The 13,991-nt window shown below is 38.8% G+C and overlaps 1 protein-coding gene across 2 annotated transcripts; it reads right to left on the bottom strand.

Moving 5' to 3' along the window:
• Nucleotides 1–5,694: 5,694 nt before the first annotated feature.
• On the bottom strand, nucleotides 5,695–12,523 carry LOC116335438 (myelin-associated glycoprotein-like). 2 transcript variants are annotated; one of them, XM_039619072.1, is made up of 9 exons: nucleotides 12,453–12,523; nucleotides 12,285–12,340; nucleotides 11,734–12,093; nucleotides 11,097–11,378; nucleotides 7,220–7,480; nucleotides 7,052–7,106; nucleotides 6,746–6,838; nucleotides 6,570–6,633; nucleotides 5,695–6,480 (listed from the first exon to the last, which is right to left on the bottom strand). In XM_039619072.1, exons 1-9 carry the CDS (start codon nucleotides 12,461–12,463, stop codon nucleotides 6,445–6,447), a joined length of 1,218 nt encoding a protein of 405 aa, XP_039475006.1. In that variant the 5' UTR covers nucleotides 12,464–12,523; the 3' UTR covers nucleotides 5,695–6,444. The 2 variants fall into 2 exon arrangements, with proteins under 2 accessions (XP_039475006.1, XP_039475005.1); XM_039619071.1 differs by having other exon boundaries at nucleotides 7,052–7,142; nucleotides 12,453–12,519.
• Nucleotides 12,524–13,991: the final 1,468 nt, after the last annotated feature.

The raw sequence follows: 13,991 nt of genomic DNA, 5'->3' as shown, positions 1-13,991 counted from the left end.
CACTAACTTATAATCACCAGCATAACAAGATAACCTCCAAAATACAAAATAAAACCCTGTGACAATGGGAAAGGAAAAAAAGAATTATTTGCCTTTGAGATTAAGATACAACCACCCAACAACAACAACAAAAAACCCAACAAAAAACACTGACTGTTTAATACAAGAAATCATACAATATACAGAACTCATATACCTTTAGTGCAAATGCACACGAAGAACAAAACCCACTGTAGAGTATTCATCTCCTCTTCTTCTCACTGCCACATCATCAAATACAGCAGTGAATATTCGAAAAGCTGCTTTTAGTTCTTTTTGGAGAAACTTGACTTGTGTGGTTTCTACTCTCCTTTTAATGCTCATTGCTTCAATTTGATCAAACACTCAATCTCACCTTTTTCACATATACTGTAGAGTAATGTCATACTATGGTGCTTATTTAAATGTGCATTTTCTTCTGCTTTTACTTTCTTCTTTAACTTTTTAAAGCCACTACTTTGATGCTAACTATGAAATGTTATAAACTTTTTCTGTTTGGTTATGCCAGTAATTCTCAAAGTGTGTGGCGCGCCCCACTGGTGGGAGGCAGAGTTCTGACAGGTGGGGCGCAAGTTACCTGGCAGAAAAGTCATGTGGAAGTCATGTTTAGCATTGGAATCACTTTTAAAGCCGAACAAAGAAATTCACGGCAGTCATGTTAATAATATGGGCATCCGCTGCATCTGCCGAAAAACTGCAGCCGCGCGTGTAAGTCGACAGCCGCAATAAAGAAGTGTACTGAAAAGTGTGAACGTGTGGTCGGGACTGTCGTGCATTTGTTTACAGTGGTGCCGAAACCAGGATTGGGGCACGACAGACCTGACCACATGTACTGTATTGCTCTTTCATTGTCATTTCTTGTGTTTCAGTCATTTTTTGCAGGTTTTTAGTTTGTTTCTTGTCTATTCGGGAGCTGACACAGTCTCTAAGGGGATGGGGTTCTGGGGGATAACAGGACGAGAGAAGCTGCAGAGAGGCATGTAAGACTGCAACCAGTGGCGGTCCTAGCCTGTTTGGCGCCCTGGGCGAACACTCCCTCTGGCGCCCCCCCCCACACACACACACACACACACACATGAAGACAGAGAAAATATAGTATGCAAACGGCTACTAAACAGACATCATAATTCGTCATACAATGAGAACAGGACAAATCAACAATTGACAATGACTAATTAATATTATATTAATATTATATTATTGTATATATTGTTTGGAGTTTAGTCTGTTACTGTAACTATTTTTACCATTTCTTCTTGGAGGAGCTGTAACCCACATAATTAAGAAAGTATTCTGAAAGTTTTAGGATACATGACCTGCCTTTATCCAATGACACATCTGCTTACCTGTATCTTTTGCTCGTTTCTCCTTGTAGGAGCCATAATTAAATATTGAATTTTAATGATCACTGGGTTTTCATTTGTTTGGTTGCTATGGTGATGTGTAACAGGAGTCACGTGGGTGGTAGCGGTGACATTAGGAGGGCGTTGTCAGTCTGTCATTCACTGGTTTGATTTTGACAGAGGAGGGCTGGGTAGCCGTAGTTTTTGTTGACCGCAGCACAACGAGTTTCCTCTTGTTGCATTAGAGCTGTGATGTTTTAAGAGTTTGAATCGCGAGCCGATCACATTGCTCTGTAAACTTTTCAAGCACTTTAATAAACAAGCAAGCAATTCCACCTCTCGCATTATTGCGTAAAGTTGACAGCGTCAGGCAAATAGGCAGGCTCAGTCCCCGGCCTCTAGCGACTGTGGAAGTCGCTACACTCTCTTCTTTTCTCTTTTTAAACTTTAAAACGGGTTGTGTGTGAGACTTTAAATCAACAAAATATAAAATATACATTTTAAATTGTTATTGATCCCTTTACCCCGAGTCCTAAAGTGTATATTTATTTTCTTACTCTTAAATATTTATTGTTCGCTTTACTTGCACTGCTGTAACTGGAGCCTCGTCGTCTCGCTCTCTATATACTGAACTGTATGTAGCGGAGATGACAATAAAGTTTACTTTGACTTCAGCAGCGAGCAGGCGCACCGAGGGCTCTCGCGCTCACTTTTCGTGTACTGATTGATTGATTGATTGATTATGCTTTATTCATCCCGAGGGAAATATAGAAAAACATCGGTGCAAATTATAAGTCTTTATCATAATGTCTGGTGTTTTCGTGTTGTTGGTTTGTTTTTATTTTGTTTTATTTTGCGAGTTGGTTATTAGATGCTGCTCCAGCCAGCCAGAGAATCCCCGCCGCCCGCCCTCTCCTCCCTGTGCATAAGCAGCAGGCGCACCTCGCAAACGGAGGGCGCCCTTACTCCCAGCAAATGGGCGATAGAAAACCGATCGGTGCCTATGCCATCCCCAATATGCGCTGGCATGATGTCGGGGCAGCATGAGTACGAGCAATTTTTTATTTTTTTTTGCCGATGCCCGTGATGCCGCCCCCCACCACGATGCCGCCCCGGGCAACCGCCCGTGTCGCCCGTATCTAAAACCGCTACTGACTGCAACTCTGCTTCCTCGTCTCAACTCTGGATAGTCACGTTTAGGGGTTTTTGATAAATTTGGCCAGATTTCTAAACATGAGACCTGCTCTATCCAAAGTGGGATGGATGCAGTCTCTCCTAATAAGACCAGGTTTCCTCCAGAAAGTTTCCCAATTATCTATCAAGCCCACATCATTTGTGGGACACCACTCAGACAGACAGCAATTTAAGGAGAACATGCAGCTAAACTTGTCATTCGTGGTCCGATTGGGGAGGGGACCAGAAAAAACTACATTGTTTTGGCAAAGTTACACACCCTTTCAATATTGATTTCAGTGTCCTCTGATTAATGTAACCAGGTGCCATTACTGCTGGGAATCATGATTTTAGTGAATTTACATTTACCCTTAGCCAGCAGTTTTAAATTTCCCTCAGTATGATGGAATTAGGTATTTTCTGTTCTGCAGATTGCCCTCGAGTGGTTGTTTTGTGTTTTTACTCTGCACGATCTAGTCAGGGGCAGTTTCACCTGTGTTAATCTGTTACCATCCATGCCTTCACTGTTGATAAACAGCATTGTCTATAATTAATATAGTTTGTTACCATTGAAACAACTTGTGTGTGTTATTATTTGTTGTGAAAGAGTGATATAGTTTGTGGTTTGAATCTAATATGTGCATTGAAGGCTCTGGCCTCTGGAAGACAATTGGCTATGGTTGCTGGTGTTTCTAGCTTCACGTCTCAGAACAGAATCGCCAATTACTAGAATTTAATCCTTGGCTGGTGTGTCGCCCAGTGGGGAAGACACATGAACATGTTGGTGCTGCATCTGGGGCTTCTGTTTAAGATTATGCTTCCTCATCACCGTCACCCAGCGATCCTGTTTCCCCGGATGCTTGGGACAGTTTGCCAGGGGACAGCAAGCGTTACATTCAGCTACAGGGGCCTGGCTAGCTAGGGGTTTTTCAAGGGTTTGAAGCAAACTCTCCAATTCAGTGATACTGGCCTCCAGAGCTGCAAATATTTATCAAAAGTTTATCTGTATGTTTTAGCTAATAGTAAATCATATTTATTTTTAATCGAATATGTAAATAAAGTGTAAGTCTGATTAAAAAGATACGATCCATGCTTTATTACTGATGAAATTAATGATGATGATACAGGCAGCACTGTAAGCTCTATGTGCAGGCAAATACCATTGCCGCCCATGCTTTGAAACGTATTGCACACCGCTATGTACTGCCCCCTTGTGGTCATCTTACAATCACTGTAGCATGCAGAAGCTGCGTGTTGCATGTAGTGATACAATGAGAATCTTCCATAGGATACCTAGAAGGTAGTAGTGCCAGTCACACATTCACACTCCAATGAACACATCGGAGGGCAACTTGGGGTTAGTATCTTGCCCAAGGATATTTGGCATGCAGACTGGGGAAGCCAATGATTGAACCACCAACCTTCCAATTAATAGCTGATCTGCTCTACCACCTGAGCCACAGCCACCCCACCCAGACATGGAAACAAGACTTTCAGAATAAACAGGAAACATGACGAGACGCGGACATGCCATGAACTTGACAACAAGAACCACACAGACAAGAACCATGATAGGTAGACACACGAACCAGGGAGACTTACTACAGCGGGAGATGACACAAAAGGATCTAAAAAACGAAGGACTAAAATGGCAGAAATTAACTAGATAAGCTAAACTGAAACTAGAACACAAATGAATAACAAAATACAATGAAACTCAAAAACACTGGGTCACATGACCCAGTACCGTGAAACAACTCATCATTATACGTGATTGTGAATAAGAGAAATGGTATTAGGTATTTTTTCTGATAGTCAGTTATGCTTAATTGCTTAATACTGATCAGAATATAATCAGGTATGTTTAACCCTTTCAGGCATAGTGGTCACTACAGTGGACAGCTATTCAAGGGCTATTTTCTTGTATTTGTGTCAGTGTCGATGGTATACTTGCACATAAACCACTACATTGGACATTGATGTCTCACTATAGAGTACACATAAATTGTCCACCTAAGTCGACATGTAAAAAACTCTTTTAAAAGTACATGTTTAAAAAATGAAGTTCAAAAATATTCTTTTCATGCCTAAAGATGAATAAAAAATGCTTAAATATGTATCTAGAATATGAAAATATCAGAAAAAAATTTAAACAAAAAAGGATTTTTTTTTTTTTTTACTTAACTTTTTGTACTATTCTTCATAGTGTTCTTCTTCCCCTTAACTCTGATTTCCAGCTTCCTGAATTCCTGAAAGTTGTGGTGTTAATTTCTGATGTTTTCAGTTTCAAATTAAAATGTAGTTGCACAACACACCATGTCATGAAAACAAAACAAAACAAAAAACAGTTGTTTTCTGGACTGATGATGTCCGTTAGTTTACATCACCTTCATATGACTTCAAATATTAATCACTTTTTTTTCCTTTTTTTTCACACACATGCTTTACTCTGTGACTTTTGAGCATGTTTTTCTTGGTTTTATTTTGTGCTTTGTAATGTTTAATGAAGAATAAACCATATTTCAGTTTATCTATTGTTGCATGTTCATGTTTTTTAATATTTGAAATTCAAATTTTTTGCTGAACCTTTTCAGGAACTGCTACATTTAAATTTTGGTTAACAGCCCCATCTTCTGACCAGTATTAATATTTTCATTGACTACTGAGTCACAGTCTGTTTAAATATCTTTGATATAAAGGTCTGTGTTAACTTGAGTTGAAAGCAAGCTGTCTCTGGCCCAGATGATTGTTGTAAGTCTTCGAATTAAACTTTTTCCACACATTTCTAACAACAGAAAGATCAAACTAATAAAATCTGAGCAATTCCACTAGTATTGATCAAATATTCAAAATCAGTTTTTCAAAGCAGCATTTACTACATTTGTTCACCTTGGCATGCTGGCCTTCAAAATCCAGACCTGATTACCAATTAGTCTCACTCGTGTTGCACTTCTTGAAATTGAATTGCAAGAACTTTGGTCATGTATCAAAATATAAAACAGGCCTTGAGTAAATTGCACTGGTCCTAGGAAACAGAAGGAAATTAGCATAGAATGTGTAACATGGCTTCATGAAGCAAAAACATACATGAACAATTCTGATGGTAGTTTTTTTTATTTTTTATTTTGAAACATCACTGTGTAAACGATTGTGTAAGACATGAAATATGGTTGAATAACACACTTTTTTTGTTCTTTATTTCATTTTGCATAAATGCCCAGGACTACTCTATAGTTATTCTCCACAAATACCCTTACCCCATGAAGGTCAAACATCCTTCAACTAGACCTGTGCTGATAGACCAATATCATATAACTTGACTGATGTTGTATTTGATAACCCATAACAGCTCTTAACAAAGGTAATAATAAAGAAAAATGATATTGAGTATAAATAATGAACAACACAGTTTCAAAACATTTTTAATAATTTGACAAGTTTATACATAATTTAATCAGACAATATGTTGCGATAATTTTGAACATGAGTACATTCTTACTGTAGGTTTGTAAAAATCTACAGTAAGAATGTACAAATGTGAATTACACATTTGTGAAAAAAAGAATGTCATATGTTATATACTTCATAATAATAATTCGGCGATTGAATTTTTTAAAATCTGCAACCTTTGCAACCTAGCAACTTAAAGAATTTTACAATACGTTATTGGTAATTTTTTAAAGAATATCATTTGATAAGCCAAAGGAAATGTTGTCTCAAATCAGATGAGATTAACAAGAGCATTTTAACAAATACTATTTACTTACTCTATTTTCCAAAGAAAGTGTGAAAAACCTATGATAGAAATATGCAATAAAGTTGCGCAAGGATGTTTTTCTTGATTCATATCAGAAGACACAAACATGGACTGCAGCTGGTTTTCCACATGCTACACATTGTTGTATATTGACTCATCGCAGTCAGTCTGCACAGAGAAACAAGATTAATTCACTCCCCCTTTTCATGCATGCACAAAATGAATGAACTAATGAAGAAAACATTACTTATCCCTACGTTGCCATAGACAGGAGAGTTGTTGTGCATGTCAGGGCAAGGGATGTCCTTACAGCTGTTTTTTCTGGAGAAAGAATGCAAGAGGTAAAGATTAAATCTAATTGCATATCTTCTTAAATCATATTTAATCATCAGTAAGATTTGTTTGTTTTCAAACAGAAGTGAAGACGTAAAACCTTTTTGGTGGGGCACTATGAGGGAACCCCACAGGTCTGTCTGACATCATGGTGCTCAAGTTAGTGGTTGTTGTGTCTCTTGATCTCCCCCTGCTGGCAGTAAAATGTTTTTAATTAAATGAGAAAGGAAACTGACACTTGTCACAGCATCTGACCAAAAAGACTAGATAGATAGATGGATAGATAGATGTGCACACACACACATACATTCTGGTGTTCATTTGGTCTTAATTATGACTATTATTTCACAAATGATGCAATAATAACAAACACTTATTTTCAATGATTATGTTCATATCAACTTACCATTTTTTAACAACTCCCACTCCACTTCCTATCAGAATAATCAGCAAAATCACACCTGCTCCAGACGAGATAAGAATATTCTGCATGTTGACTGTCCAGATAGAAACCATAATGAGTGTTTTTGCCATGTAAAAACAGAGAGATCAGTGCATCATAAGTCTTTCTTACCATTAACAGGTAAAGAGAGTAAGATGTTGTCATATCCCAGCATGTTGTTTGCCAGGCACTGCACACGCCTGAAGGACCCAAAGTCTGTCTGCAGAGTCCCAGTAGTAACAGAGCCATTTATGTCTACTTTGCTGCTTTGCAGGACTCTGTCACCAAGAATAAAATAGACCATGCTGGGAGGCTCGGACTCAACGATACAGTCACACTTTATGATGCCGTTCTCGGAGGAGCACTTTGAGGAAGTCTTGATGTCAGGGGCAGCTTTAAGGACAAGAAATATAATTAGTGGGGATTTATCATATCCTGTTAGCATCACTGGAGAACTTCAGGTGTACAGATTCTCCCTCATTTACATCTGACTTGTACTCAAACTTTAAATTAAAGCTTTAAGATCTAAATCAAATCAAAATGTATTTCTATACCATGTTTAAAAGCAACACAGTTGACCAAAGTGCTTCACAAATAATTAAGAACAAGAGAAAACAATAGAAAAACAAATAATGCATTAACAAACATAAAACAAGCCTGATGCTACTCAAACTAAACTTGAATTAAAGGCCAACGTTAAAAAAGTGAGTTTTAAGATGCAATTTAAAAAGATTGAATAGACTCTGAAGTACGAATATCATCTGGCAGATTATTCCAGAGTCTAGGCGCTGCAACTGCAAAGGCCCGATCTCCTCTATGCTTCAATCGAGACCTTGGCTGTAGTAAGAGCATCTGGCTTGACGATCTCAGTGCTCTTTTGGGGTTATACATGTTGAGGAGTTCGCTTAAATAACTGGGCGCCATATCATTTAACTTTAAAAGTAAGTGAAAGAATCTTAAAATCAATACGATATTTGACAGGGAGCCAGTGTAAATTTACTAAAACTGGAGTGATGTGTTCATACATTCTAACACCTGTTAAAAGACGTGCAGCAGCATTTTGCTCTAACTGCAAGCGATGGAGAGATGAGTGTTGAAGACTCAAATAGAGAGAATTGCAGTAGTCCAGTCCAGAGGTGATGAAGGCATAAAAAAGTTTTTCTAGGTCTTTTGGAGGAAAATAAGGCTTCGCTCTGGCAATTTCACATAACTGATAAAAACGGGTTTTCACAATTGTTATCACAAAGAGCTACACGGTGGCCCTGAGAGGCCAAACAGACTGCAACTTAAGAAAACACCAGCAATAAGAAAAACGCTGCAAAAGCACACAAAACACAATTGAAACAGGAAAAAACAAAGCAGAAATAGGAAAAAACAGATTTCCAAAAGCACAAGGGAAGTGTTTCCGGGGAGACAATAACCTGACGGACCAGTTGTAGGAACCCAAAACATGGTAGGTGTGTTTTATCATGATTCATACTGATGACGGATTTTTAGGCTAATAGTTAGGCTAACACACTTACCTCTCATCTTTTCTTTCCTCACAAAACCTATAGATCCTCCACTTCTTTTAAGTGTCTCCCAGCGCAATTCTTAGCATATTTTTACAGTAAAGTATTAGTGGGATACAGGTTTTAGATGTGTTTGATCCATCACAGCTGATTTAAATGGCTAAATTACCTCCTCAACATTTCTTGAAGTTCTCCAGAGGCCTGGTAATGAACTAATCATTTGATTCAGGTGTGTTGACCCAGGCTGATATCTAAAACCTGCAGGACACCAGCTCTCGAGGCCTCGAGTTGGCCACCCCTGATGTAGACAAATGGGGACAGAGACATCCAGTCTCAAGAGGAAGTAAATTTGGATGTTATCAGCATAACAGTGAATGGGGATGTTTTATTTCCTAAAAATAGATCCCAAAGTCAGCATATATAAGGAGAACAGAGTGGGACCCAAAACAGACCCTTTTGGCACACCACAACAAATAGGGCAGAGGAAGAGGAGTATTTCCCAATAGCAACAGAAAAAGACATCTCTGATAGTTATGATTTAAACCATTATAAAACTGCAGTTTTAAGACCGAAATTATGCTCAAGTCTCGATAAAAGAATGTCATGATCAACTATGTCAAATGCGGCAGTCAAATCTAAAACAACTAAAACAACAGAACAACCTGAGTCAACAGTTAAAAGAATATCATTAAAAACTCTGCCGTCTCAGCACTGTGACAAGATTTAAAACCACACTGGGACTCTATCATACCTTCTAGGTTACAAGGCTTTTTGTAAGTTTTTAAACAGTCTATCATTAAGTCGACCTTGACGTTGACTCCTACAAAGCTTTATCAGAATTATTCAACACTTTTCAAGTTATCATGTTTATACACACAAGGACCCCCACACGACCACTACCAAAAACAAAACCTTCCTGGCACAGCTAAAAATTAAAAGGAAACACACACACACACAATTAAAACAGATTTGATTATCTGCACTGGTAGAATTATCTGCTATTAGCAGGGCTCTAGAGTGCGACCAATTTGGTCGCAAATGCGACCAAATTTTTCAGTGGTGCGACTAAAAAAAAATATTTGGTCGCACCGGTGCGACCAAATATTTTCGGGTAACAAAAAAAAAAAAAAAAAAAAAATCTGCAACTCCCCGTGTGGTCAACAACAGACACACATTATGCCCCTATCGTGGACTAAACCAATCAGAGATAGTCAGGGGCGGGACCTCTCTGATTGGCCGTGGTCCAGTTGAAAGTGCAGGTGGAAGAGAAAAGGTTTAATAAGGCGATATCAATTCATTAACGGATTCCACACAAAGACGTAAACACAGAGCGGACCCGACGCATCAGAATCAGCTTTGTCTTTCTCGGCTTTCTCACCCCACGGCCCGAACACGGACACGCTGTCGGAGCTTAGCGATTCTGATGCGTCGGGTCCGCGCTGTGTTTCCGTCTTTTTTGCGCTAGATTCTGAGCTGCTGTCTCAAATCTCTGTTTTCTGCATTATTCATTCGCTTATTACCCACCAGTCTACCGTTGTTTACAGCGCTGTTGGCCGCTGTCTTTTTCTTTTCTTTTTCTTTTTTCACTTAAATGACCTCGGACAAGAAAGCCTAATTTCTGCTGTTCAATACTGAAGAAATTTAAACTTCTTAAAATTATGCAAAATTGCAGAATATTGCAGAATATTTTTAAGGTTATCTGCTATAAAACCCCAGACCAGGAAAATCTCCTTCATGTTTTTCTGTGTTTTATTCTCAGTTACTTTGACACAAAGGCATCTGCTGTGATGTTCACAATTCTGATGAAGTCTCATGTGTATCAGTACTGATAAATGATCCGAATTATAATATTTCTGACTGTCTGAGGCTAAATTGAATCGAATCAGGACTTTGAGAACTGGAATCGAATGGATTATAGAAATCAGTGATGATCCCCAGCCCTAGTGAACAGCCTAGGACTGACAGAAGTGGATGTATCTGCGGCTAATAAGAAACGATGAAAAGAACTATTGATAACTTTTGTGTTAAGTTAAGGACTGATCCATCTGAAATTCATAGCCAGCTCTGACACGGTGCCATCAATCTTTGAATGCTGAAAAAACAGCAGTGTATCCAGAAAACACATTATATGCTTCAATAAATGCACTGCCCAAGTGTCCCCTCTCCCCACTGCCTTTCAGCAGCAGGCAGCAGCAAACAGGTCGTCAGAGGAGCCAAGATGATGATTAAGTTTAACATTTTCTACAATATTGACAAAGCAATTTAAGCACAAGTTAGTTAGTTAATAATTTAGAAATGAATATTGTCTGTATGGACTCCCCCCCCCAAAGAAAGTGCACATGTAAAACTGCGGTGTTAAGCGATGCGGTTGAAAAATTTGAGTGCGCCTAACTTTTGTGCCGGTACGCCTAAATTTTTAAAGTTAGGCGCACCGGTGCGCCCATGTCAAAAAGTTAGTCTAGAGCCCTGATTAGTATAAACTGATACAGTACACTTACATTTTACTTGAAGTATCTTAGATGTTTCCACGTACAGCCCTCTATGGTATGTTATTTTGCATTTTAAAGGCTTGTTGTGATCAGAGCGGTTTGGGCGAAAGGTCAAAGTAGATGTTGAGTTCCACTGGCCTTCGTGAAGCTGCTGTGTTTGATTTTGCTGCTCTCCAGAGTGACTCCAGATGAAAGAAGGTGGATATGTGGGGCAGGAGTGAAACACGGAGCAGGATGCAGACACATTCTCACCCTCCTTTACCTCCTCTTGCACAGATAAATCGGGTTGACCTGTGTTAACAAAAAAGATTATGATCATAAACCGAATGCAGTTGTGATGGTAAGTATACTGTATTGGAAATACAAATGCACTTAAGCAGTATAGCTGCTGATGTTGTGTTTTATGCAGCTTTCAATTTTGATCAAGTGAATTGATTTGATAAGTATTTAACTGTGAAAAGTAAAATAGATTAAAAACAGTGATGGGCATAGGGATTATTTAATGGAGAGATATTTCCTATTTTATTGCAAACAAAACAGTGAAAACATCCGTTGGATATTACTGATGTTATCTTTTCACAAACATAGTTATGCTAAGATTCACAACATGCTTACAATAATTTTTAAAATAAATTATTTTACTTACTGACTGAAATAGAGACTTTGTTATTTTTGTAGGAGTACTGGTCATAGCCTTTAATTTCAATCCGGAAATATAAAGTCCCTCCATCACTTTCTTGAAGATTATCTATCATCAGAGAACAAATCTTCTTGCTGAGGTCTCCCAGCAGCTTTGTCCTATTCCGAAACTGATCCAGAGTTTGAGATGCATCAGAATGACAGATGACTTGATTATTGTCATTGTACCAAATCCCTGTAAAGCCTGTGGTATTGGTTTTTGGATCTGGGTAGTTATAAGAGCAGGGGATCACCACACATGATCCAAGGAGACCTTTCACTGAGGATGGCACAGCAGCAGTCCAAGATGAAGCTTCAGGTTGAGTCACTGCAATAAATTTGAGAGCAAAACGTGATGAAGAAAAGAACAAAAACAACCAATGAGAGGAAGACAATGCACAGGACAAAATCTTAATAATGAAATTTTTTTCCTCGGCTAAATAAGATAAAAAAAACAAAACACATACTGTTTAACTCTGTATATTATAAGAATTTATACATTATACAGAACACACATACCTTTGGAGCAAATGCACATGGACAGCAAAAGCCACTGTAAAGCATTCATCTCTTCACTTCAGCAAATAAAGCGATAAAGCTGGTGTTATTTCTTTTTGTAAAAATATGACATCACAGTTTCTGTTCTGCTTTTGACACAGTACATTTAAGTCAAACACAAAATCTCACCTTTGTTTCATATATTGTATGTCTTTGAAAGGTCTCAGTGATCCAGGTCTAAGTAGCTTGGAAGAAAAGTGTCTGGACTTCTTTAAGTTGCTTTAAGACCTTTCACCTCTCATCCGAGAAGCTTCTTCAGTTCTAAGGTCAAATGGTGGAGAGTCCCAGATTTTAATCCCTGTGGGAGTGTCCCCAAGAGGGACGTGGACCCCCTATTTGTCCTCTACCTAATCACATGAGCAAAGGCGTGAAAACGGGTGTGGGTCACAATCAGCCAAGGTTTCAGGTGAACCCACCATGAAAGCTAGCCCCACCCTATCATGTGATTTCCTGAGGTCAAATGGCCCAGGATGTGGGTGGGCGTTAAGGTGTCTGGGAAGGGATCTCAAAACTGGATTATAGATGGCAGAGAATTGGTGTTGTAAGCCACTAACCTTGTTCAAAGATGGCCGTTCACAGAGGACATAGATGGCTTCTTTCACTCTTCTTTTAAACCATTTGTCTTCTCTTTCCAAAATGTGAACATTGGCATCCTTGAAAGAGTGACCTTTGTCCTTTAGGTGCAGATGAACAGCTGAGCCTTGTCCCGCCGAGGTGGCTTTTCTATGTTGTGCCATGTGGCTCTTCACCCTCCACATTTTCTGGAGCTTTTCTCTGAGCACTTGGTCCTTCTCCAGCTTCTTGTGTTCATTCTTCCTGATGTTGCTGTCATTCGGTATCACTATGTCTATCACTATGGCCATCTTACTCTGTCCAACACTACTATACACTACTATACAACCACTATACCTAAGATAATATAACTATATTTATTCACACACACATAAGCACATGAGTGGGGCACAGAAAGGAATTGGCAAGAATATCAGAGGAGCGAAACACCAGTAGAACAGTCACCTGAGACTGCAAGGCTAGGCTGACCAACCTGTGCACTGCCTGGACTGGTTACAACAGTGACTCCCAAACTTTTTTTGTTGGGCCCCACTTTGTTTTACAAGAAAAATGCCCCCCAACTCCTTTTTTGTGTTTACCTGTGGACGAGGAATACAGAGTTCATCACGCAACTTCAAAGGTACGTGCCTTTTTTCACGTCACGTTATTGTTTACATGAGATGAATTGCAGAATGGCAGATAGAGACAAAATACTGTTAATCTGACCATCTTCAGGTTTTACACGCTTACATATACACACGCAGTTACTGTCCCTCTATTTAGAAAGGCAGAGGCATTACGGTGTAATTATTTTACATGTAGTTGTTTTTTTCCTGTGTAATAATATTCAACATTGCTATCAATACATTTTTCAAAAAATGCCTCTCTGTGCAAAATGGGTTTAAAAACATAAACAACTGTGGGACAATGTTTGTCCCTGATTTAGACAGGGGGAACAAATTGTGTCAGGATCAGCCTGATATTATTTGTATCCCACTGTAACTTTACTCTATAAAGAGCTAACATCTCCAAAATGTCAGGAGTAGTTAGTCAAGAAGTGTTTGTGAACTAAAAATCAAGAATGTGGGATACTGTTTGTCCGTGATTTGAAGAGCC

Source organism: Oreochromis aureus, linkage group 11, assembly GCF_013358895.1.
Source record: "Oreochromis aureus strain Israel breed Guangdong linkage group 11, ZZ_aureus, whole genome shotgun sequence".
Lineage (NCBI taxonomy): Eukaryota > Metazoa > Chordata > Actinopteri > Cichliformes > Cichlidae > Oreochromis > Oreochromis aureus.
The sequence above is the reverse complement of the archived record's forward strand: the minus strand, read 5'-3'. Positions and strand labels throughout refer to the sequence as shown.